The following is a 24,373-nucleotide window of genomic DNA, read 5'->3' as shown; positions in this document are numbered from 1 at the left end:
GGCAAAAACTACTCTTCAGATCTCCTTCAATTCTAAAGCCATGCTTTTCTTATGCCTCGGATGTGCTCATCTGGAAAGAAGACTGTACGAAAGATTTATACAGTATATTTGTTCAACTTAGTAGGGCGTTATCTAAAGCTCAGGGATTCTTCCTGAAAACTCGGCAAAGGCCCAAGGTCATGAAGAAGATTCACTCATTTCTGAACTTCTGAAATAATCGAGGGTGAAGTGAATTTACCGTATAATTCACAAAACAGAAAGAACATGTATTGAATATAGCACTGAATATTCCTTAATTACTATTACTTTATTATTCCTTACAGGCAAATGCACATTTAAATAAAAGTCCTTAAAAGAATAATCTCATTTACATTTAAGTTCAAAGCATCGTACTATTCTAAATGTCTGTCATGTACACTACATCAGCCATCAACCACTCCTTACTCAGGTACTGAAGTAACACAGGATGATGATCCTCAACCAAATGCTCTGACAGTTACTACAACATTCGCCTCCTTTCACAAAAAAGATCAAAAGCAATGACATACAAACAAAATAAGCAATTTAAAGAAATGTGGTACATTTTACAGTAAGTTAAATCGCCAGAAGTGAAGCTGCTAATAATAGAAATTTGTCATTTGTTATGTTCTATATAAAAAGGACACCGAGACACAAAATTACTGAACTGCAGACTTAATTAATGAGGTCCAATCTTCAGAACGACAAAAAAAACCCCATTCAACTCTACATCTCTATCAAAACAAGTATTTTACATAAGAAAGATTCCCTTTTAAATATCTATATACATATTTCCACTTAATACTGTTAATTAAGCCCACAGTTATATTTATTTAAATAAGAATTAAATAAACTGCCCCAAATGCTGATTTCATATCACAAAACATAAGTATTTTAAATCAGAACTTCAGGATGGTATATTGTATACACTTAGATAACATTAACAAGCATATTATTAAGAATATATTTTCATCTATAGGTCAGGTAAAGCTTTATTAAATAGTAAACACTTTTAACAGTGCAGAAATACAAGTTTCAAAAACAAATACATTCAGAAGATCTGCTGTTCAAATAATATCTTTTCAAAACCAGGTGGAGGAGTATGATAAAATTCACTGAACTGGCAATCCAAAATTGCACTGTCATCAACTAGAGATAGAAAAAGAAAGAAAATAAATTAGAAGCAAATAGCTTAATCTGAATAGAACTTATAAAATAAACTGTTTCTATGATGCCATATTATTAAAAGGCAAGAAGAATAAACACATCTGGTATCCAGGTTATGAAACATGATTCTATGGGGTAAAAATAACCACAATGAAGACTATCAAGGACACTGAAAGGAAATCTATCAAAATATTGTTAATAATTATGGAATAAATATGGGTAATTTTTCTTATTTACTATCTACTTTCTCAATTTTACATATTAAGATAAATTACTTCTTAAAAATAATTTATTTAAAAAATTATAGATTCGAAGTAGCAAAAATAATACAGAAAGTCCTATGTATACTGCATCCAGCTTCTCCCCATGGTAACATCTTATACAACTACAGTACAATATCTAAACTGTAAAACTAACTGTTAATACTGTTAATCAGCTTCTACATGTTTTTACCATGAGAAATGAATGCATATATCTACCTAAAGGCTTGTACATCAATGTTCATATCAGCTTTAATTCTAAGAGCCAAAAACTGGAAACAACCTGAATATCCATTAACAGGTGAAGGGAAAAACCAATTGTGATATATCCACACCATGAACTATACACTTGGTAGTAAAAATGAATGAATTATTGATACATATTACAACATGGATAAATCTTAAAATAATTACGCTGAGTAAAAGAAGCCTGACCAAAAAAGAATAAAACTCCATGATTCTATTTACTTTAATACTCTAAAAATGCAAGACAATCTTAGGTGACAGAAAGCAGATAGTGGTTGACTGAGGTGGGGTGGGGAGAGGTGAGCAGAAAGGATTATAAGGGAGCAGAAGAGACCTTCAGGGGAGTTGAATATGTTCATTATCCTGATTATAGTGATGACATGGGTGTTCCCTTTAGCTGTTTGTTAAACTGCACATATATATATTTAATGCACATTACTAAATATTTTATATTTCATAATAAAGACAGGAAAAAGTTAAGCACTGGATTAGACATTTATGAAGTCACTAGTGATATTAACAAGGGTGCTTTCAGTGACGTGGTGGCAAGGGTAGCAACACCACGCTGAAGAACAGACGAATGTACAACACAGACAGTGACAGAGGCTGTTCTATAAGAAATGCGGCCATGCGGCAAAGGGTAAACACAGGACTGGTGAGGGGGATAAATTTAAGGGAGTGTATTTTGGAATAAGAATGATTCAGAATGTTTACAGGCATTGAAGAGAGAAACTGATGACATGAGATAAAGATGAAATAACTGACAGTGAAGTCTCAGACTTGAGGAGTTCGAAATCTAGACCACAGACTGAGGTTTTTGAACACAAAGGGCACCACTTCTTGTAAGATGAGATGGAAAAAGGCAAGACTGGAGTAGATTCAGAAAAGCTGGACAGAGGATGGAGAGGGATGCTGGTGTTCGCCACCGATGGCCTGTTTCTCTTAAAGTGGAAGAGAAAGAAGGTCATCTATGGAGAATCAACAGGGAATTCAAGAAGCACAATGAAAGTCTGGAACATGCAGAGATGTAAAAGAATTACCAAAAACATTGAGAACTTAGACTAGGCTGGAACTCTTAACTCGGTAACAACACTGTTCTTCAGTGTCATACAGTTTTCTCTCCACAGGTTGAGTGTAAGAACTGACAAAACGAACAACTGGATGGATTTAGGATTAGGGATGGGATAGAGGACAAACAGTAAGTGAATTTGAATTTTATTTTTATCTTTGAGAATATTGGGCTATTAAAATATTTTATTTAATTTAACTGGACTGATTTAACAATTTCAATTTATGAAATATACTTTAGCACATGTAATTTACTACCTTTAACTTTATTACATTAAAAATAATGCCAAATCAAAAAAATTTTAGAAAATCTCGTTTCTATACTCATTTGTATAATTCAGTCATTCTACTGATATTTATTTCATGTCTCAGACTAAATTATTTTGAACATTAAGCTACATTTCTATTTATTTAAGTAAATAAAGACATTTCTTTCAGGCTTACACAGTACTGCGAGGAAACTAACCTATATCAAGTTGAAAAATATACCTTTATGTGAAAAAACACGGAAAAGTAATATTTAGGAGAAAAGAAGATAAATAAAAACCTTAACTAAGAAGTAAAGCACAGGCTTTGATTGTTGTCGAGTTATTAAATATTTATATTCGTTACTGTATATTTTTCTGCCATCCCAAACACTGCTACTCTTCTAGTAAGTTACTACAAAAAAGGTAACAATTAGTTGTTAATATGGCTCCAATCTAAGAATCAAAGTAAGTAAATGAGAAAATGTTTTTAGATCTACTAAAGGCACGGGCAGAAAAATCATACACCTGTTGAATTAAAGTTGCTAACATAGGAGTTCCCGTTGTGGTGCAGTGGTTAACAAATCCGACTAGTAACCATGAGGTTGCGCGTTTGATTTTTGCTCTTGCTCAGTGGGTTAGGGATCCGGCGTTGCCGTGAGCCGTGGTGTACCTCGCAGAAGCGGCTCGGATCCTGTGCTGCTGTGGCTGTGGCGTAGGCTGGTGGCTACAGCTCCGACTGGACCCCTAGCCTGGGAACCTCCATATGCCACAGGAGAGGCCCTAGAAAAGGCAAAAAAAGACCAAAAAAAAAAGTTGCTAACGTGAAAAATAAGCAGAATAGAGTGATAAAAGCACTGCACTTATGCATGTTTTTTATAGAGAGAGACTTTATTTTTGGAGATACATATAAAATATTTAAAAGTAAATATGGGTATAATGTCTGGCATTTGCCTCAAAAGAATACAAGGAGGGGAAGTGAAGAACAGCAAGACCATTGGGAGGAGATGAAACCTGATGGCTACGAGGTGACAAGTGTTTGAAACTGGGTGATGGGGACAGGAGAGATCCTGACTCCATTCTCTTTTCTTCTATACTTGCTTGAAATTTTCTGTAAGAAAATCATAGTAACTAAGTGGTACAGAGTCGTCTCTAAGTTACCCAATTCTTTGAGGGACGCACTTGTACAGGAACTAAAGCACTTAGACCTACGTGGCTATGAAAAGCAAAACAATCTATACACAACCATTCTGGTCATAATTTCTCTCAGAAGAGTCTTAACGTTTAGGTAATTTCATAAGGTAACTAATGCTTAATCTACATGGAATTTCTATCCCTGGTTCCAAAATACCCTTTACAATTACATCTCCTGGTCATCTAATCCTCTATAACAAATGGCAGAAATGTCTTTTTGTAAATTCTTAAAGCTTTTTGGAAATTTCTAGAATACAAGACTACAGGGAGCTCCTGCTGTGGCTCAGCAGGTTAAGAATCTGACTTGTATCCATGAGGATGTGGGTTCAATCCCTTGCCTTGTTCAGTGGGTTAAGGATTTCGACTTGTTGCAAGCTTCTGCATAGGTTGCAGATACGGCTCGGATCCTATGTTGCTGTGGTGTAGGTGGGCAGTTGCAGGTCCGATTCAACCTCTAGCCTCGGAGCTTCCATATGCCATGGGTGCGGTCATGAAAAAAAAAATTTTTGTTTTTTTCTTTTGTTTTTTGTCTTTTTTGAGGGCTGCACCTGTGGTATATGGAGGTTCCCAGGCTAGGGGGTCTAACCAGAGCTGTAGCTGCTGGCCTACACCACAGCCACAGCAACACTGGATCCGAGCCGAGTCTGTGACCTACACCACAACTCACAGCAACACCGGATCCTTAACCCACTGAGCAAGGCCAGGGATCAAACCCGCAACCTCATGGTTCCTAGTCGGATTCGTTTCCTCTGCACCACGGCGGGAACTCCGAAAAAAATTTTTTTAAAGGAGTTCCTGTTATGGCTCAGTGGTAAAGAACTTGACTAGTAACCATGAGGACAAGGATTTGATCCCTGGTCATACTCAGTGGGTTAAGTATCCAGTGTTGCCATGAGCCATGGTATAGGTCACAGATACAGATTGGATCCCAAGTTGCTGTGGCTGCGCTGGTAGGCTGGCAGCTGCAGCTCTGATTTGACCCATAGCCTGGGAACTTCCATATGCCATGGGTATGGCCCTGAAAAAAAAAAAAGAAAAAAAATTTTAAAACTCTGGGGGGGGGGGGGGAAAGACTGTGATATAAAATGGAATATGGTTACTGAATATTTAAATATAATCACCGTATTTAGTAAAGTTTATTATTTTTTTGCCTTTTTTTTTTTTAGGGCTGCACCTGCGGCATATGGAAGTTCCCAGGCCAGGGGTCAAATAAGAGCTACAGCTGCCAGCCTACACCAGAGCTCACAGCAACAGTGAATCCTTAACCCACTGAGCAGGGCCATTAGTCAGGTACGTTACTACTCAGCCTCAACTGGGAACTCCTAGCAAGTTTATTTTTTAAGTACATGGGGAATAAAACATTCCTTAGATTAGCAGTGAGGTCCTACTGCAAAGGAGGGAACTATATCCAATCTCTTGTGATAGAAGATGATGGAAGATAATATGAGGAAAAGAATGTATATGTATGTATGACTGGGTCACTCTGCTGTACAGCAGAAACTGAGACAACATTGTAAACCAACTATACTTTAATAAAAAATTTAAAAATTAAAAACTTCCTTAGTCCTGCAAAGCGGGACTGTGATAATCTACTGAGTATATTCCATATACAACGGTCCTTATTAACTTATTCAGACTTCAGAATGATAGTTATAAAGTTAATGAAAATGTCAAGTAAAAATTAACATATATCTAATAATGTTTAGAAATATTTTAGCTTACCATAAACAACTGGATACACTGTCCCTCGTATTCCTGATGCTGGACAATGCATGTTTTTTCCATTCAAATATACATTTAATTCTACATGGTCATATGTAATACCCTAGGAAGCAAAGTAAATATTTAAAAGGGTAAAAAATTCATGTTCCATAAAAACCTGAACAGCCAGAAAGCACTGATTGGGAAGTATGGAAACACAAAAAACTCACCAAAGGGTCACAACAGCTTTATTAAAGGTTTATAATTTGGTAGAATTCTACTTGAACTGAGCTTAAAAAAATTAGTAGTGAACTCAGCCATAAAAAAGAACAAAATAATGCCTTTTGCAGCAACATGGATGGATCCAGAGACTCTCATACTAAGTGAAGTAAGTCAGAAAGAGAAAGACAAATAGCACAGGTATCGCTTACATCTGGAATCTAATATGCGGCACAAATGAACCTTTCCACAGGAAAGAAACTCATGGACTTGGAGAACAGACTTGTGGTTGTCCTTGGAAAGGGGGAGGGAGTGGGATGGACTGGGAATTTAGGGTTAAAAGATGCAAACTATTGCCTCTGCAATGGATAAGCAATGAGATTCTGCTGTATAGCACTGGGAACTGTATCTAGTCACTTGCGGTCGAGCATGATAATGTGAGAAAAAAGAATGTATACATGTATGTGTGACTGGGTCACCTTGCCATATAGTAGAAAATTGACAGAACACCATAAACCAGCTATAACAGAAAAAATAGAAATCATTATAAAATTTAAAAAATTAGTAGTGATATTATGTAGTGAGGAAAAGGTAAAATCCCGAGTCCACATTAGATATAAAACTAATGACATCCGTTTAAATCTTAGTATTACAGTCAGATAATCTGGATTTTATATTTTCAATATTAAGACGATAATAAGTACTATATACTGTAAACAGAGAGACCTTCTAAACTCATATAGAAACACCGCTCTCTTATGTAGAATGTAGAATGTGACCTCGGGAGGGAAAAACAATGACGTTTTCACCTTTGGGGATTATTACCTGTCACTGTTTTCAACTGTCATGAACTGTCTTTATAAACTTATTTCCAAAAATAAAAGCTTTTTTAAAAGACAACAGAATAAAAATATATCACTTTGTACATTATTAATGGTATAAAAATCACAACTAATAACAATTATTATTAAAGTGCTAGAAAACACTTAAACTGCATTATACACCAAGCACTCTTCTAGGCATTCCATATTTACTCATTTAATCCTTATGAGATAGGTATTATTATTATTATTTCCATTTTATAGATGAGGTAGCTAAAGGGGAGAGGTTAAATAACTTACCTAGGGTTGCATAGCTAGGAAACGGCAGAGCTGGGATTTAAACCCACAGAGTATGGCTTCAGAAAACTTTTTGAATTGCCGTTCAATTTAAAACCTCTAAAAACTTTTAAACTTTTAACTGTCTTTTTTTTTTTTTTGGTCTTTTGTTGTTGTTGTTGTTGTTATTGTTGTTGTTGCTATTTCTTGGGCTGCTCCCACGGCATATGGAGGTTCCCAGGCTAGGGGTTGAATCGGAACTGTAGCCACCGGCCTACGCCAGAGCCACAGCAACACGGGATCCGAGCCGCGTCTGCAACCTACACCACAGCTCACGGCAACGCCGGATCGTTAACCCACTGAGCAAGGGCAGGGACCGAACCCGCGACCTCATGGTTCCTAGTCGGATTTGTTAACCACTGCGCCACGACGAGAACTCCTTAACTCTCTTTAAAACGTTGTAGAACAGTTACTAATTGACGACAAAAAGAGACCTTTTCTGGAGTTCCCGTCGTGGCGCAGTGGTTAACGAATCCGACTAGGAACCATGAGGTTGCGGGTTCGGTCCCTGCCCTTGCTCAGTGGGTTAACGATCCGACGTTGCCGTGAGCTGTGGTGTAGGTCGCAGACGGGGCTCGGATCCTGCGTTGCTGTGGCCCTGGCATAGGCTGGCAGCTACAGCTCTGATTAAACCCCTAGCCTGGGAACCTCCATATGCCGCGGGACCGGCCCAAGAAATGGCAAAAAGACAAAAAATAAAAAAATAAGAAAACAGATTCGATCAGACTACTTTAAAAAAAAAAAAGAGAGACCTTTTCTTTGAAGAATTAATAATAGACAGCGGAGACTTTTCGATAGAGAAATCATCACAGACCAAGAAGCAATCACTTCAAGGATTTCTGAATACAGATAAATTATATGAACCTAAAATCTTAAGAGGTAGGAAAAAATCTTACAGATGATCTAGTCTTAATTCCCTCATTTTCCAGTTAAGACAGCTAAGGCCCAGCAAAGTCAACATGTTATGTGCTACAAAAGATTCCCCTCAAATCTTAGCAAAGCCAGAGTTAGACTAAACACTAAGAAAGATAAACATTGCTTTTGTTTTGTTTCAGTTTATGTATTCAAATATAATAACAAAACCAAGTAATGGCTGGGATTTAGCTTTCTTAGTGAAGAAGTCTGTTTTCATTAAAAAAACCAAAAACCTAGGAACATAAAAAGCAAAGATGGTACTCTTTGTAGGACTAAAGGAAATCTAGCAGTTCAGGCCAGCAGCAGGTTGTACTCCTGTCACCCTTCCCCACCTGGTGGCAGCAAAACCTATTGCAAACAAGCAAGTTTTCAATCTCAGCATCCAGCTTAACGGCAAAATCCTAAGAGAGGAAGGATGCAAGAACCGCCACCGTCCATCAGCAGAATTTAAGTTCAAGCATTTTCCAACTTAATCTGTCCTTCTATATGATTTAGATAAACTAAGTTTGGGAGTTCTCATTGTGGCACAACGGAAGCGAATCCGACTAGGAAGCATGAGGTTTCGGGTCTGATCCCTGGCCTCGCTCAGCGGGTTAAGGATCCGGCTCGGATCTGACATTGCTGTGGCTCTGGCGTAGGCCAGCAGCTAAGCTCCAATTGGACCCCTAGCCTGGGAACCTCCAAGTGCCATGGGTGTGGTCCTAAAAAGACGAAAAAAAAAGGAAAGAAGAAAAACTAAGTTTGATTATGTTATAATGACAACAAAAAAAAATCTGATGTGTTCTAAAGATTTACCAAAAATTGTTGGCAGATTTGGTGAACAGACTCTGAAATTAGACTGCCTATACTGCAATCCTGGGATCACCCCAAGTAAGAAGTTACTTAACTTCTAATTTGTAAATGGTAATAACAGTACTACCTATTTCACAGGGTCATTCTGAAGATTAAAAAATTTAACCTGGAGTTCCCATCGTGGCTCAAGGGTTAACGAACCCAACTAGGAACCATGAGGTTTCGAGTTCGATCCCTGGCCTAACTCAGTGGGTTAAGGATCCGGCGTTGCCGTGAGCTGTGGTGTAGGCCAGCAGCTACAGCTCTGATCCGACCCCTAGCCTGGGAACCTCCATATGCCATGGGTGTGGTCCTGAAAAGACAAAAAAAAAAAAAAAAAATTTAAACCCCTGTCAGGCACTTAAAGCAGTGCCCAGCTCATAACAGATGTTAGTGTTTTTCAATTATTATCATTATGATGATGATAATTATCATTACATATAATATTTATAAAACTTATTTGAAATTAAACTGAAAAGTGTAATTTTAAAATGTAATCTTCACTTTTCAAAACTATATATAAAAGGAAAAAAACAAACATAAGCTGTTTCAGGTATGCCTCCCTAGTGCTGCTCCCTGTTTGTACTGTATGATTATTGCATAAATATAATCATTTGTTAGATGTTGAAAGCTTATTTTTCTTGACTTCTCTTCAGAGAATGGTGTATGACTAAAATTCTACACATGAGAATTTTTTCCTGACTTAAAATCCAATCCATTTTTCCTGTGCCTCTGTCAGCAATTTGGTGAAATTTGTCCTCAAGTGTTTGAACTAGGAAGATAAAGTTAATGCAGTAGGCTAATGTTTTACTTTCCAGCATCCTATATATATTTCATCTTTTTGAGTCCTCCCTTTATCAGAATGGGCATAAAAACTTAAAGCCTAATTTAATAATGCTGACAGACTAAAAATGACATTCTTAAATCTGTCAATCTGAGGTATCAGTCATCTCAAAGAATAGTCAGAAAGGCAAGAATAACACACAGCGGGGAGTTCCCATTGTGGCTCAGCAGGCACGACTCTGACTAGCATCCATGAGGACGCAGGTTCAATCCCTGGTCTTGCTCAGTGGGTTAAGGATCCAGTGTTGCTGTGAGCTGTGGTGTAGGTCACAGACACAGCTAGGATCTGGCATTGCTGTGGCGTAGGCCAGAGGCTATAGCTCCAATTTGACCCCTAGCCTGGGAACCTCCATATGCCGCAAGTGCAGCCCAAAAAAGACCAAAAAAAAAAAAAAAAGAGAAAGAATAACATACAGTGGCAGTTCAATCTATCTCAACAAAGAAAAACATTTGTTACTGATTATTCTTACGTTTGAATTTCATTTTTGGCGTAAACAGGTTGATGACATAATCACGACTTCAAGATTATCTTTCAAGGAATTCCCTTTGCGGCTCAGCAAAATAAACCTGACTAGTACTCATGAAGATGCAGGTTCTACTCCTGGCCTCACTCAGTGGGTTAAGGATCCGGCGTTGCTTGAGCTGCAGTGTAGGTTACAGACTTAGCTTGGATCCCGGCTACCGTGATTATGGCTATGGCTGTGCAGCTGCAGCTCCAATTTGACCCCTAGCCTGGGAACTTCCATGTGCCTTGGGTTTGACCCTAAAAAAAAAAAAAAAAAAATTATCTTGCAAGAATAACCATTTGAATAAGGGTGTTGCACATACGGGCATCTGGCAATGATTTACAAACACAGAACTAACTATTCAAAAGGAAGGACAGAGAAAAGCAGATTTAAAAAATGGTTTATATTTTTAATTCCCTTGTTTTCTTTAGTTAATTTAGGAAAAACATACTTTTGATAATTTACCTATTAAAAAACTGTTCACATTTTTAAATTGCAGAAAAGAAATCAGATGCTAATTAAAAATCTTCATTTCCACATCTTTTCTTCACTCTCTCCAGAATACTGTAATTTCTTTAATAACCTGGATTTATTTTGTCTGCGTCATCTTATTTTTAGAAACTCTCCCTTGTTATTTACAGACACCTTTCAACTTGGTAGGAGAGCCAGGAATCCAAGGATCTCCGTATAAGGGCACGTAGGCTTAAAGGAGACCCAGGATCTCTGTTCTTAATCAATAGCTAAAGGCCTGAACTCAGTGTATAAGGGTCTTGTATAACACTGTTTGAGAAGAAGTATCTAGAAAAGACAGAAAGGGATCTTTGAATTACATTTTCAATAGTGTGGCTTTGGTAAAGATGAATATATCTAGCCGAGAATAAAAATAGAGAAGTCTTCATATGCTTTCCACAAAAACCTTCCTACAATCAAGCCTTAGAACTTTGAGTCCAGTTCCTTAGAGAGTTCTGAAAGTGAAGGAAGTTTAATAAGGACCAATACTCCTGATAAAATGCTTTCTGTTAATTCTTTAACAGAAAGTCATAACAAATTAAGTAATATATGTCAAAATTTTCTCTAGGAGATCTCCAGCTCCAAAAATACCTAGTATTTTCTCATATAAGGGTCAGCAAACTTTTAAAATTGTGGGTCAAGATTTCTTTTACGTGAGAGAGGCAGGAAATGTTAATCAGCAGGCAACCTGTCATAAATTCTCCCAAAAAAAAATAAGGGTTCACACTGATTTTCTTCGCCAGTGGCAGCTCCAGAAAGGAGAAGGCATTTAAGATAAGGCAGCAGCATCTATATTAAGCATTCTCTCTGGAAATGTACTACCTCATTAGAGCCAATTCCAGTGCTTTGGAATTCAAACCACAAAGTCCCAGGCAAAACTATACATACTAGAAACAGTTCAAGTTTAATAATTTACAGCAGAAAACAACTCTACAAGACAACTCACCACCACATCCCCCTCCTGGGGAAGGCTGTTTGCCGGCAGCCTATTTTTCTCCTCGTTGTTGTGGTACAGGGCTCCATCATTTCTCATCACCAAACTGTGCACATCTCGGCCAAGAGGGATCTGATTCAAGTTAACTTTCTGAGTTGCAACGCCAATACCCCAGATTCCTAAAAACATAATAGTTTAAATCCTCCCCAGATATGAAGAACACAAATATGAAAGGAGTTGTCTTAAAGAGAGTGCAAATTGTTTTTTTTTAAAAAGTGGTATATTATCACTATTTTTTGTAATCTTAAAAAAAATCTTTTAAAAGTAGCTGCAAACTATACTATGTTCTCTGCAGATGTAGTCTTCGAGATAAGAGAGTGGGCCCTGGAGTTGTGCTGTCTAGGTTTAAACACTGACTTTGCTATGTATCACCTCAGGGAAGTTACTTAACCTCTCTCTGCTTCTTCACCTGTGAACTACGGATTCCAACCGTACTCACTTCTTCGTTATTAGAAGATACAGCAGCATAATCCAAGTAAAGCTCTTGGAACAGTGTGAGTATATTTTTTTTTAATGGATAAGTAAAGCACAGAGGAAGTACTTAAAAAAAAAAACAGTACCTATTGTCATGATTATTATTATTACTCTCTAAAAATATATATATATATTTTTTGTCTTTTTTTGTCTTTTGTTGTTGTTGTTGCTATTTCTTGGGCTGCTCCCATGGCATATGGAGGTTCCCAGGCTAGGGGTTGAATCGGAGCTGTAGCCACCGGCCTATGCCAGAGCCACAGCAACGCGGGATCCGAGCTGCGTCTGCAACCTACACCACAGCTCACGGCAACGCCGGATCGTTAACCCACTGAGCAAGGGCAGGGACCGAACCCGCAACCTCATGGTTCCTAGTCGGATTCGTTAACCACTGCGCCACGACGGGAACTCCTAAAAATATTTTTTAAAAGCTACACTTTGAATTTAAATGGCCTGGGATTCTATTTCAAGCACCAGCTCTGAGAAGCAGAAAATTACTATCTTTAGTGTTTGCATCTATAATACTATAATATGCGACAAATAATATATCACCTAGTCAATATCATGGAAAGGAAAAAAATAATGATAAAGTATAAAATCACTTTCTTATCCAATACCTTAAGTCCATGAGTTTAAACCCTTTGGTCTAAGTTGACTTTATTTTTTAAATTATTATTATTATTATTTTGCTTTCCAGGGCCACACCTGAGGCATATGGCAGTTCCCAGGCTAGGGGTGGAAACAGAGCTGCTGCTGCTGGCCTTCGCCAGACCCACAGCAATGCTGGATCAGAGCTGAGACTGCAACCCATACCACAGCTCATGGCAATGCTGGATCCTTAACCCACTGAGCGAGGCCAGGGATTGAACCTGCATCCTCATGGATACTTGTTGGATTCGTTTCCCCTGCACCACAGTGGGAACTCTGACATTATTATTATTATTATTATTATTATTATTATTATTATTATTATTTTTGGCCATGCCTATGGCATACAGAAATTCTTGGACTAGGGATAGAACCTGCACCACAGCAGTGACCTGAGCTGCTGCTGTGACGATGCTGGGTCCTTAATATTCTGCTGGGTCACAACGGAACTCCCCTAAGTTGAATTTTAAAACAAGCAGCTCTTTTCTTAATTACTCTAACAGAATACCTAGAGCTCCTGGGTATGTCTCAAACTGTTTCCTTCTCCATTTTTATCAAATCAGTTAGGAGAATTCTATGAATAAAAGAAGGTTTAAAGACCATGTTGTCAACAAATCCAATTCTTCTGGATTGAGTGAGACCATCAGAAAGCTGCATGTCTGGACCTCACCATCTTGGCTTCCTAAATAATCTGACTATATTATATATCCTTCAAGGTGGGACAATTTTAAGAACGATGGCAGGTGATAATACCCATTTCCTGGGACAACAGTTCTAGACAGGGTTATGAAGTTCTCTTTCTGCTAAAGAACTATGTACACTGCAATATACTTTGGCACAATTGTCTCAAGCTTTCATTGAGGCATCAATGCTACGAACTCTAACAATGCATTTATTCTAGAGATAACACTGAGGATAGCATCCTTTACAGAAAATCCTCATAAAAATTGTATTAGATTTAAGGCTCAAGGAAATATTCGCTTCTCTTAAGAAAAGGTATGTTGGAGTTCCCGTCGTGGCTCAGTGGTTAACAAATCCGACTAGGAACCATGAGATTGCAGGTTCGATCCTGGCCTTGCTCAGTGGGTTAAGGATCTGGCATTGCTGTGGCTCTGGTGTAGGCCAGCAGCTACAGCTTCAATTAGACCCATGGCCTGGGAACCTCCATATGCTTTAGGAGCGGCCTAAGAAATGGCAAAAAGACAAAAAAAAAGAAAAGAAAAGAAAAGAAAAGGTATGTTATACTTTGAGAAGATTACAATAACCAGAAACATTCTGCAGCCATGAAGTTAACTTACAAAAGAATGGAATGGAGGACAGATTCATATTTATTTCACACACTTAAGAAAAATCAGTACTTTAAATGAATTTAAAAAACAAGATATAGAGGGATGTTTTATGTATTCAAGTAAGAGGAAGAGCAGAATTAATTTATTCTGCTCTAGTTTTCCTACTCTGTATATTATCCATGCCATATTTCATTAGAATGTCTTTAAAATAGAGCCTTAAAAAATGCCCCTATGTTAAACACTGGCACAAGTTAGTATCTTTTTTTTGTCTTTTTTAGGGCCACACCCATGGCATATGGAAGTTCCCAGGCTAGGGGTCCAATCAGAGCTACAGCTGTCGGCCTACGCCAAAGTCACAGCAACACTAGATCTGAGACCCATCTGCGACCTACACCACAGCTCACGGCAACACCGGATCCTTAACCCACCGAACGAGGCCAGGGATCAAACCTGCAACCTCACGGTTCATAGTCAGATTCGTTTCTGCTGCGCCATGATGGGAACTCCAATTAGTAACTGTCTTAATACTCGTATAGAATTGCCATATAATGCAAGAAACTTCATAATTTAAAAAAATTGTTACTTTGAAGTATAGTTGATTTTTTAATCAATTTTCTCTATTTTTATTTTCTATTTTATTTATCCATTTTGAAGTACAGTTGATTTATAGTATTTTGTTAGTTTCAGGTGCACAGATTCATAAATTTTACAGACTTTAAGACTTCTATCAGAATTCTAAATCTGCCAGTTGCTTCAGAAGACATTGAATCAGGGAATCTTAACAAGAGTTAAGAGAAAAAATTCAGAATCATAACATTAATTTTATCTAAGATAAAATACCAAGAGTCTATGCCTTATATTCTTGACCAAATGAAACTTCACCTAGCTGTAATTAATAATGATCTATATTAATAACAATGGTTGTGCCTTATATGATCCAGTGCGTTCTGTCCTCAAAACACTTTTGTACATATAGCTCATGTGCAGCAGGAAGGGCCACTCCTATAACCCATTTTATAGATGAGAAAAAAAGAACCTAATTTAACTAAATTAACTAATTAAACCAGGATCACACAAGAGGTAGAAGAAAAAGGTCTTCTAAGTAACAGTTTAGTGCTTTTTTTAATATCTCATTAATCCTTTGCATATACTGAAAATTACTCCTAATATTTAGAATAATTAGGCCTTTTAATAGTAAAGTAACACCATACCAACCTGTGGACTGGATTTTGAATTCAAAGTAGCTTTTGTTTTGATGTAGGGGTGCACTGGCTAAACAACCTCCTGTTCCACATATTCTTCTTCCATTTTTTACAATGACAACATCTGTTCCTAAACAAAAAATATAGACACTGTGTTAAGTTTTGCATTCTCTTATACAATAACCAAGGTTAATTTCTGCTTCACTTTTAATTCTTGGTCTACAAAAAATAGGGACACTATATATACTTTGATATATGAAAATATTGATAGACTATTTAAAAAAACTTCCCTTCCCTTCCCCTGAGAGAACATGTATATTTAATATTCATTTGTGGCTAGAAATCTTATTTAATTAGATAGTTTCAAGTAAACAGTAGTAGCTCTGAATTGTACTGAATATTTAAAACTCTTTTAAGGTATAAGGAGACTTTAGTTTTAGCCAATGAGTCAATTTTATGATTTCATAAATCTCAATCTAAACAAAAACATAAAATACTTAAAAGAAACTTTGGCGAGTTAGTACAATGTTCAATTCAATCCAATGAAAGTGAAACAATCTAAAACTGAAAGAACGTCTACAAGGTTCTATGCTAATGCATTGGTCAAGTAAGAACTGAAGATAATAGAATATGGAAAGGAACATACATCTATGTTCTTGAAACAGCTGATATGAAAAGATGTTGATTTTAGGGTCTTAAAAATATTTTACAGGAGTTCCCGTTCGTGGCGCAGTGGTTAACGAATCCGACTAGGAACCATGAGGTTGCGGGTTCGGTCCCTGCCCTTGCTCAGTGGGTTAAGGATCTGGCGTTGCCGTGAGCTGTGGTGTAGGTTGCAGACGCAGCTCGGATCCTGCATTGCTGTGGCTCTGGTGTAGGCCAGTGGCTACAGCTCCGACTGGATCCCTAGCCTGGGAACCTCCATATGCCGCGGGAGCGGCCCAGGAAATAACAAAAACAAAAAAAAAAAAAAACACAAATAACATTTAACAGTCTCTTGAAAATGTGACTCCAATATCAGTTCTCCTCCAAATATTGATTTAGGGAAGCATGTATATCAGAGAACATGAAGAAACCTAATACAATTCTAATATGTAAGAAATATTCCGTAACATCAAGGTATGTGACTCCCAAGATCTGTGACCAGTGTGACCTTGCTGGTGAGAAGTGTACAAGCCAAGTATATCTGGCTATGAGAACTGTAGGGAATGCCTCCAGAGGGGATCGAATAAACCTAAAGCATAGCAACAAAAGGTATTAACAGTGAGGCAGGTATCTCATTAACTTACTGGTGAATTCATAGTTAAACAAAAAAAAATTATTTGGGAGAAATACATAAGAGAAATACCAAATTTTCAGATTCTATCACAGTTCTAAACTGGTTGTTTTAAGAGAGACACTCTCTGAGATAAAACTACTATATGGTTATTAAAAATTCATTAGCACCCATTCTTTTTTTTCTAATTACAAAAGTTAAATCCCAAATTCCAGGAAAGTGTTTTTGTACATAATTTACATCTGGCTGCCCCATACACCTCCAGCAGTTTCAACTGGAAAGCATCCAGGGCCCAGCTCCTGTTTGATGGCAAAGACCATGGAGTACTTGGCATCCAGCAGACACGCAACAAATAACTGATACAGGAGTTCCCGTCGTGGCGCAGTGGTTAACGAATCCGACTAGGAACCATGAGGTGCGGGTTCGGTCCCTGCCCTTGCTCAGTGGGTTAACGATCCGGCGTTGCCGTGAGCTGTGGTGTAGGTTGCAGACGCGGCTCGGATCCCGCGTTGCTGTGGCTCTGGCGTAGGCCGGTGGCTACAGCTCCGATTCAACCCGTAGCCTGGGAATCTCCATATGCCGCGGGAGCGGCCCAAGAAATAGCAACAACAACAACAGACAAAAGACAAAAAAAATAAAATAAAATAACTGATACAGAAATGAATGAATATGCTCTGCTCAGTACTCTGTAGTGAACATGTAGCATCTGTTCTTCCTTTCCCAACAGATTTCCCTCTGGAGATAAAAACAGTTCCAAGGAAGCTGACTCAGTCTCTGGCTTCAGGAGTACAGCCTAGACTTGTGTTAAGTCAATCACTGCATTCCACATTTCTTGGCCACAGCAACTGAGTGAAAAACAGTTATATGACCTAAGCCACTACCAGCAGAGTCACAGGACTTTTGCAAAGAGAATGAAAGAATGGAGTTTCTCATTCTTGCTGGATCTGAATGACGAAGCCTACAGCCCAGGGAGAGACTGCAAGTTATCACAAACACCAGCCTTCAGGAATAAGCAGCAGAAGGCAGAAGAAAGAGATGAAAAGAAGCCCAGTCCTTGACACACTGAGTCTTTCCTGAAGCTACTGCTGTCTTCATAGGTTTTAAGTTTACATGAACCAGTAACTTTCCCTCATTGTTTCAAAAATCTTGAGTTGAAAGCATCCTATGTGAAAGGCATTTCACAGAACTATGCAGATAAATGGTATTTTTTTCTTACCTAGCAATGCTCTATGATTCTCATAACGTAACTCTGAGTTGGAACCACAGAATCAACTCTGAATATGGTTTTATTCTCTTCCTACAATAATATTTCTTCTCTCCAAGGCATTCTGCTGAGTACTGAGATGTTTCATATAGAAAGATGGATATATTCAGAAAACATTCTGAATGCTTGTGAAGCATTCAGGAGTTATTTTAAGTTTACTTCATTCCTCTTTTTTAAGTACAAAGATAGCCTTTATTTGGATCTAGGATTTTCGTTGTAGGTTTATTAATTGTCAGTGTTGCTTAGAAAGTCAAGGCGGGAGTTCCCGTTGTGGCGAAGTGGTTAACGAATCCAACTGGGAACCATGAGGTTGCAGGTTCAATCCCTGCCCTCACTCAGTCAGTTAACGATCCGGCGTTACCATGAGCTGTGGTGTAGGCTGCAGACGCGGCTCGGATCCCGCGTTGCTGTGGCTCTGGCGTAGGCCGGTGGCTGCAGCTCCGATTCAACCCCTAGCCTGGGAACCTCCATATGCCGCGGGAGCGGACCAAGAAATAGCAAAAAGAAAAAAAAAGAAAGTCAAGGCGAATTTGAGTATAGCCAGGACATACATAAACATAGCCAAAGTGTATTTTTTAAGAAACATTAGACATTCCCAAATTAATGGCATCCCTTTCAAAGCAGCTACCTTGGAAGACATTCATTTCTAAAAAGTCAATTCACAATTAATATTGAGGTTATGGTGAAAAAGAAGGTATTTACAAAAACTAGTGCCCAGAAAATCTCAAGAGGAATTCCAAATGGTTTTAAGTGATGCAGCATAACCAAAATAAGTGATAACTTTGAAAGAGACAAGCTATGTTTGGATACGAAGTTTGGAAAACAGACTATTTTCTTAAATCTAAAGGCAACTACACTCCTTAAGTTATCTAAATAAAGTTTCACATATCCAAAATACATGCATATTCACTAAGTGTGCTCCTCATATATTCAACTTAAGATCAATGCATGCTTTAAACTATTCCTAGCTTGATAAGCCTCTCCTATTATTTTCTAAAATCAGGTTGCTTCTGTGATTGAAGAATTTGAATTCACCAGAAGACAGGATAAGAAAAAGTTCCCACGCAGGTAGAAAACTGGGGAATGACATTACTGAAAGATGCTATGCAGCTTTGGAAAAGGAGAACATAGTGGAACAAGCACAAGTGACCAGCTCTTTGTAGAAGAGACCAGAGAAAAGGAATACTTTACAGAGTAGATTGTAGTAATTCAGGATTTTGGCAGTAGAGATAGAAAAGAACTAAAGCTGATCATAAGCTCCAGGAACTATGCGTGTTGCCAGCATCTAAAACAATGCCTGCCATCTGAGAGTCATCCAATAAATATCAGTTGAGCGAATGAATAAATGGAATGGAAACATTTTCTCAGGGAAATTATAGGATTTGAACATCTGCTGTCTATAAACGATGATGAATAAGTAATAATTTAAAGAGATATACACATACATTTACATGTATTTATGTATTACGCTGCTGCATTAAATTTAGGAGACATAAGGATTAAAATTAAATACCCCTGGAGTTTCCATCGTGGGACAGTGGAAACGAATCTGACTAGGAACCATGAGGTTTCAGGTTCGATCCCTGGCCTTGTGGGTTAAGGATACCACGTGGCAGTGAGCTGTGGTATAGGTCACAAATGGGGCTCAGAGCCTGCGTTGCTGTGGCTGAAGCATAGGCCAGCAGCTACAGCTCTGATTAGACCCCTAGCCTGGGAACCTCCATATGCTTCAGGTGCGGCCCTACAAAAAGACAACAAAAAAAATTAAATTAAATACCCCAATAAAAAGCAGTATATAATTACATTTGTGGTTTAGTACATGCTATAGAAATATAATGGGCAGAGTGTCTCTAGAATTATAAAGAATCTAGGCAGGAGAGGGTTTTGCTATAAATATTAAGAATTCCCTTTCTTACTTTAATGTACTGTCCTTTAGCCAAAGAGAAATGTGGAAAAAACTGAAAGTGCATATATATATATATATATATTTAGAAGAGAATAATCCACAAAAAGATAGTACTCTGAAATACTTATAGTGGGAATCTCTCCTTCTAGAACCATACTCCAGAAACATGAAACTACATGGGGACAGTCTAAGAACAGAAACAATATAAGGTGGTGAAAGAGGCTACAGAGGGGAGAGGAAGAATGTGAGAGAAGCTATATGTTCATGCGAAACTGGGAAGGAAAAACATACATGAGAAGAAGCAAAGTGCTGTTTATTTTTGCAACAGCCTGAATTGTTGGCAACAGACCAGTCAGATGAAATTACAACACCGCTAAGCGTGACTAAGGAGGAGTCAGACAATGGGAGGTTTTAGTTGAAGTGACATGGTCTGACCTGAGCTGAGACTTGAAGCTTCTGCAACTTGCCCTGTTTTGACATTAGTAGGTGAGAGGAAAATAATTTTCAATAAAACAACCGATAAATGATGGGCTAAGAGAAAGCTGCCTGGGCAGAAGGAGCCGAAATCAGCTAAAGCATTCTGAAAATGTATTGGATTTGACTGGAGCTCGCCCGTGGGACACCGTAGGAGGGGCACCACAGTACTATCGCTCCCCACGCCTGGGAACTTATGCCGAGTCTCAGGATGCGACAGCTCGGAGGAGATTCCGGTGAGAACGGGTAGGTCCGCCCACACACCATCTCGACTAGGCGAGGGCAGACAACACTGCGTAGCCTTGAACACAGAACCGGGCCGAAGTGGAGGCGGCCTGAGTCTGGAGGAGATCCGCCAGACCCGGCCGAGGGCAGCGTCGCAGGTTGAGGGCAGGGGGCGGGGCCCGGCGGGGCCCGGCCGGGCGTGGTGCTCGCGACCCCCCGACTGACCCCGACCCGCACCGCCCGACTCGGGGTGGGCCGTTGGGTCAGGGGAAGGGAGGGGAGGGCCCCTTACCCATGTGTTGCGTGTCCAGCTGCACGGCCGGCATCTCTTTCAGAGGGATGTGGCCCGTCCCGCCATCTCTGCAGCACCGCAGGCAGCAGAACACCGAGGAGGCCATGTCTCAGGGACCGCCGACGCCACCGCGACCCCACCCGCCCTAGACCGCGGCGACTCCCGCCCCCACCCCTCCGCTCCGCCTCCTGCCCCCGCCCCAGCGCCGGAGGGAGTCTGTGGGGCGCAGAGGCTGGTACAGCGACGCCCCTGGCGGGGAGGCGCAGCGCAGTCCGAGGCGAAGCCTGCCTGGGCGGAAGATACCAAGGATCGGCCGGCGGGCGGGGCTGGGGGCGGGGGCGGGGCAGAGGGCGTGGCGGCCGGGCGGTGAACCGCGTGCGCCTGCGCGGAAAGGTTTTTCCCTTTTGTGCCGCCCCGCCTATGTAGGTATTTCTGTACTGACCCGGGCTCGAGCTGGCTTGGGTTCTCATTTAGCTCAGGTGTCCTTGGGTGCTCTAGTTTTAAAAACTGCCCCCCACTTCGACATTATTTTAGGCATTAGTTGGCAGAGGCAATTGGCTGGGGGAGTGGGAGCTGATTTAAAAGAGCCCGAAGATGTCCTCCCTCCACGCCCAGGACTGAGAGAACTTTGCCTTCGCGGAGAGCCTCCGGCCCCCCTCACCGCCCCCCGCCGTGGCTGGTTTCTGGAGAATTTCTCAAATCATGAACAGACGCACAGGGCCCAAGAGTAATGGCACAGTGGCTATGCATCCGGGGCTCTTGAGTCGACTGCCCTGCTGCATTTTAGGTGCAGAGACGAGTTTCCCGTTGAGTTTCCCGAGCATACTGGAGGCCACCCCGGGAGGGGACTCCCTGGGGCAGGGCTGGAGGGCGATTCTTGACCTGTCTTTTCCAAATTCAGCGGCATGGACAATGGGTTCCAATGAGTGTAATGGGAACCCCTGAGTCAGCGGTTCAGGGAAGGACTGAGTTCCTACAGCCTGTTGTTTCCTGTTTCCATGTAGGAGCCTCCCGTTTGGGAGCACCAATCATCTGGTGCACTACTTAGATCATCCGCATCCTGATCCATTTTCCATCTTCAGATACCACTTGACGCCTGGAGAAAGTCTGGGACGACCTCTAGAATTAATCTGGCTTAAACCTCTGTTGTCAAATAAGGTTCCATCTGAAGACTTCCCCAGGATTCAAGCCCTGGGAGACCTGATGCAAAATGCCCCCTCAGTTATGTAATGGGTTCCTCGACATAACTTTTTAGTGACCTGAGTACAAATATCTTTTATGGTGAATTTTTCTCTTCAGAATGGGATAATTTTTTTTTCAAGGTCCTGAGTTTCTTGGATGTTTATACAAATGGTGTTTTCATTACAATACTTATGAAAATCTCAAGGATTTGTACTTTGAGGTTTATTTATCATAGGATTAATACCAGAGGTGATTGCTGAAGCCCTCACTGCCTATAAAGTACTTTCCTGGTGATCATTTTACACATGAAATTTTCTTTTGCTGAAAAACTTGACCATTTGGAGAAGTGTTAGTGTCCTAGTTTTTTTCTTTGGGAAGGAGTGGGGAGTTGAATGTTGCAGAGACAAAAATTTTCTGCATATCTGTGAGGTAGGCACTCTTTCTTACACACACTCACCGAATTCTTGAAAACTTTGAGAGTAAATATTGTCCCTGTGTAAGTGAAGAGATAGGCTTGAAGGGATTAAATAATTTGTGTAGCCTCAAATGACTAGGAAATAAACAAGGTAGGATTCAAAAACCCATGACTCTGACGGGGTCTGTATTTGCTCCACCAGATCATGCTGCCTCTCAAATTCTAAAGTTCTAACTCTTGCAATTAATGCTATAATCCTTTTAAATGTGCTCTCAGTTCAAAATACAGATTTGTACTTAATTTTTGTATGTTTTGTTAATCTCCAAATTAACCATAAGCTTCGATAACTCATGTATAAGCAATAAAGTAAAATAAAATTTGGAGTTCCTGTCGTGGCGCAGTGGTTAATGAATCCGACTAGGAACCATGAGGTTGCGGGTTCGGTCCCTGCCCTTGCTCAGTGGGTTAACAATCTGGCGTTGCCTTGACCTGTGGTGTAGGTTGCAGACGCGGCTCGGATCCCGCGTTGCTGTGGCTCTGGCGTAGGCCGGCGGCTACAGCTCCGATTCGACCCCTAGCCTGGGAACCTCCATATGCCGCGGGAGCGGCCCAAGAAATGGCAAAAAGACCAAAAAAAAAAAAAATTTGTTGTTATAAGGTAAAATATTTTATTCACAAACATCATAAAAGTAATACGTGTTAAATATATAATAAATGTAAGTGTATTGGATTTGACTGGAGCTCAGGCCAATCAAGTTAGTCACATGTTCAATGAAAAGCCAGGCTGTTAGATGGCTGTGAACTGGCCTTTACTGTAGAGGCAGAATTGCCTGTAGTCTTGCTTGGTTAGAAAACTATTTGCTGGGGCACTGCCCAGTGCACTTTGCCCACAGTGTAGCAATTCGAGTGTACTCAGCAGTATGAAGCAAGCAAAACCGGTTAGCCCCAGAAACAGACTTCCCTGCCTTGGCAGATGAATGCCATCCGCAAACTCACAGACCTTACTCCTTCTTATAGCTGGGATTCTATTATCCTTTCATTATTGTTTTCAAAGAAATAAGCCTTTCTTTTTGAAAAGCACAATGTTAGAGATGTTTTGACAGTCTTTCACAGCTATCGCTTTAAATAACCATCACAAATAAAACCTAAAAAAGTTTCCCAATAGTTAGTTAGAAGGTCATTTATCTAAGTCAAAAGCAATAACAGAAAATGACTACTTGAAAAAAAAAAGTCTGTCTGCTTAAGCAACATATGCCAGGAACTTAAGAACTGATAGGACGATAATGTAAAGCATGTGTTTCCGAGTCAAGTTAAACATCATGCTCAGGATTTTCTTTAATGGTTTTTATGCCAGCCAGACATCTCCTGTTAGTGAACTTCACTCTATGGACTGGGTCATGCATAATGGTTTCTTTCTTAAAAACTCATTTATCAGTTATTAAGTCAAACTTTTTTTCTTGGAGTAATCCAAGCCACATTTGCGATCTTTTGAAAATCAGAAACATTACAAAAACTGCATACTCCTAAAACTTAAAATATTTCGGGGGTCTTGATCTATTCATTATTGTAATTTTGGGTAATAATAACTCACATTATGTGGTGCTTACTATTGCTAGGCATTGTTCTAAGTACTTTTTATAAACTAATCTAATCCATGCAACAACCCCATGAGGTCAGACTATCTTCCACTTTACAGATGAGGAAGCTGAGGCAAAGAAAAGATAAGAGCTGTTGGTCACATAGCCAATTAGAAATGAAGTTGGATTCAAACCCAGGCACGTCTAGTTCTAGAGTCTGTGTTCTTAGCCACTAGGCAATCTGCCTTCTTAGGGTGCTACATTTAAGAAAAAATTCC

The 24,373-nt window shown here is 39.6% G+C and overlaps 1 protein-coding gene and 1 long non-coding RNA gene across 2 annotated transcripts; one reads left to right on the top strand and one right to left on the bottom strand.

The window, feature by feature from the left end:
• Positions 1-288: 288 nt before the first annotated feature.
• Positions 289-21,224, bottom strand: SPRYD7 (SPRY domain containing 7). The gene is made up of 5 exons (XM_047756042.1): positions 20,922-21,224; positions 15,498-15,614; positions 11,827-11,993; positions 5,921-6,023; positions 289-1,167 (listed from the first exon to the last, which is right to left on the bottom strand). Exons 1-5 carry the CDS (start codon positions 21,025-21,027, stop codon positions 1,070-1,072), a joined length of 591 nt encoding a protein of 196 aa, XP_047611998.1. The 5' UTR covers positions 21,028-21,224; the 3' UTR covers positions 289-1,069.
• Positions 20,320-22,901, top strand: LOC125113385 (uncharacterized). The gene is made up of 2 exons (XR_007131440.1): positions 20,320-20,650; positions 21,926-22,901. It is a non-coding gene; the product is annotated as an uncharacterized LOC125113385 (long non-coding RNA).
• Positions 22,902-24,373: the final 1,472 nt, after the last annotated feature.

The sequence above is a fragment of the Phacochoerus africanus genome, chromosome 13 (genome assembly GCF_016906955.1).
Source record: "Phacochoerus africanus isolate WHEZ1 chromosome 13, ROS_Pafr_v1, whole genome shotgun sequence".
NCBI lineage: Eukaryota > Metazoa > Chordata > Mammalia > Artiodactyla > Suidae > Phacochoerus > Phacochoerus africanus.
Note: the sequence above shows the minus strand (reverse complement) of the source record. Positions and strands in the feature narration are given on the sequence as shown.

What these genes read in the sequence shown, in the direction of transcription:
- SPRYD7 (XM_047756042.1), bottom strand. Translation starts at nt 21,027, where the DNA reads ATGGCCTCCTCGGTGTTCTGCTGCCTGCGGTGCTGCAGAGATGGCGGG. An exon ending in GCTGGACACGCAACACATGG is followed by an intron (nt 15,615 to 20,921) that starts GTAAGGGGCCCT and finishes TTTTTTGTTTAG; the next exon opens with GAACAGATGTTGTCATTGTA. An exon ending in ATTCAAAATCCAGTCCACAG is followed by an intron (nt 11,994 to 15,497) that starts GTTGGTATGGTG and finishes TTATGTTTTTAG; the next exon opens with GAATCTGGGGTATTGGCGTT.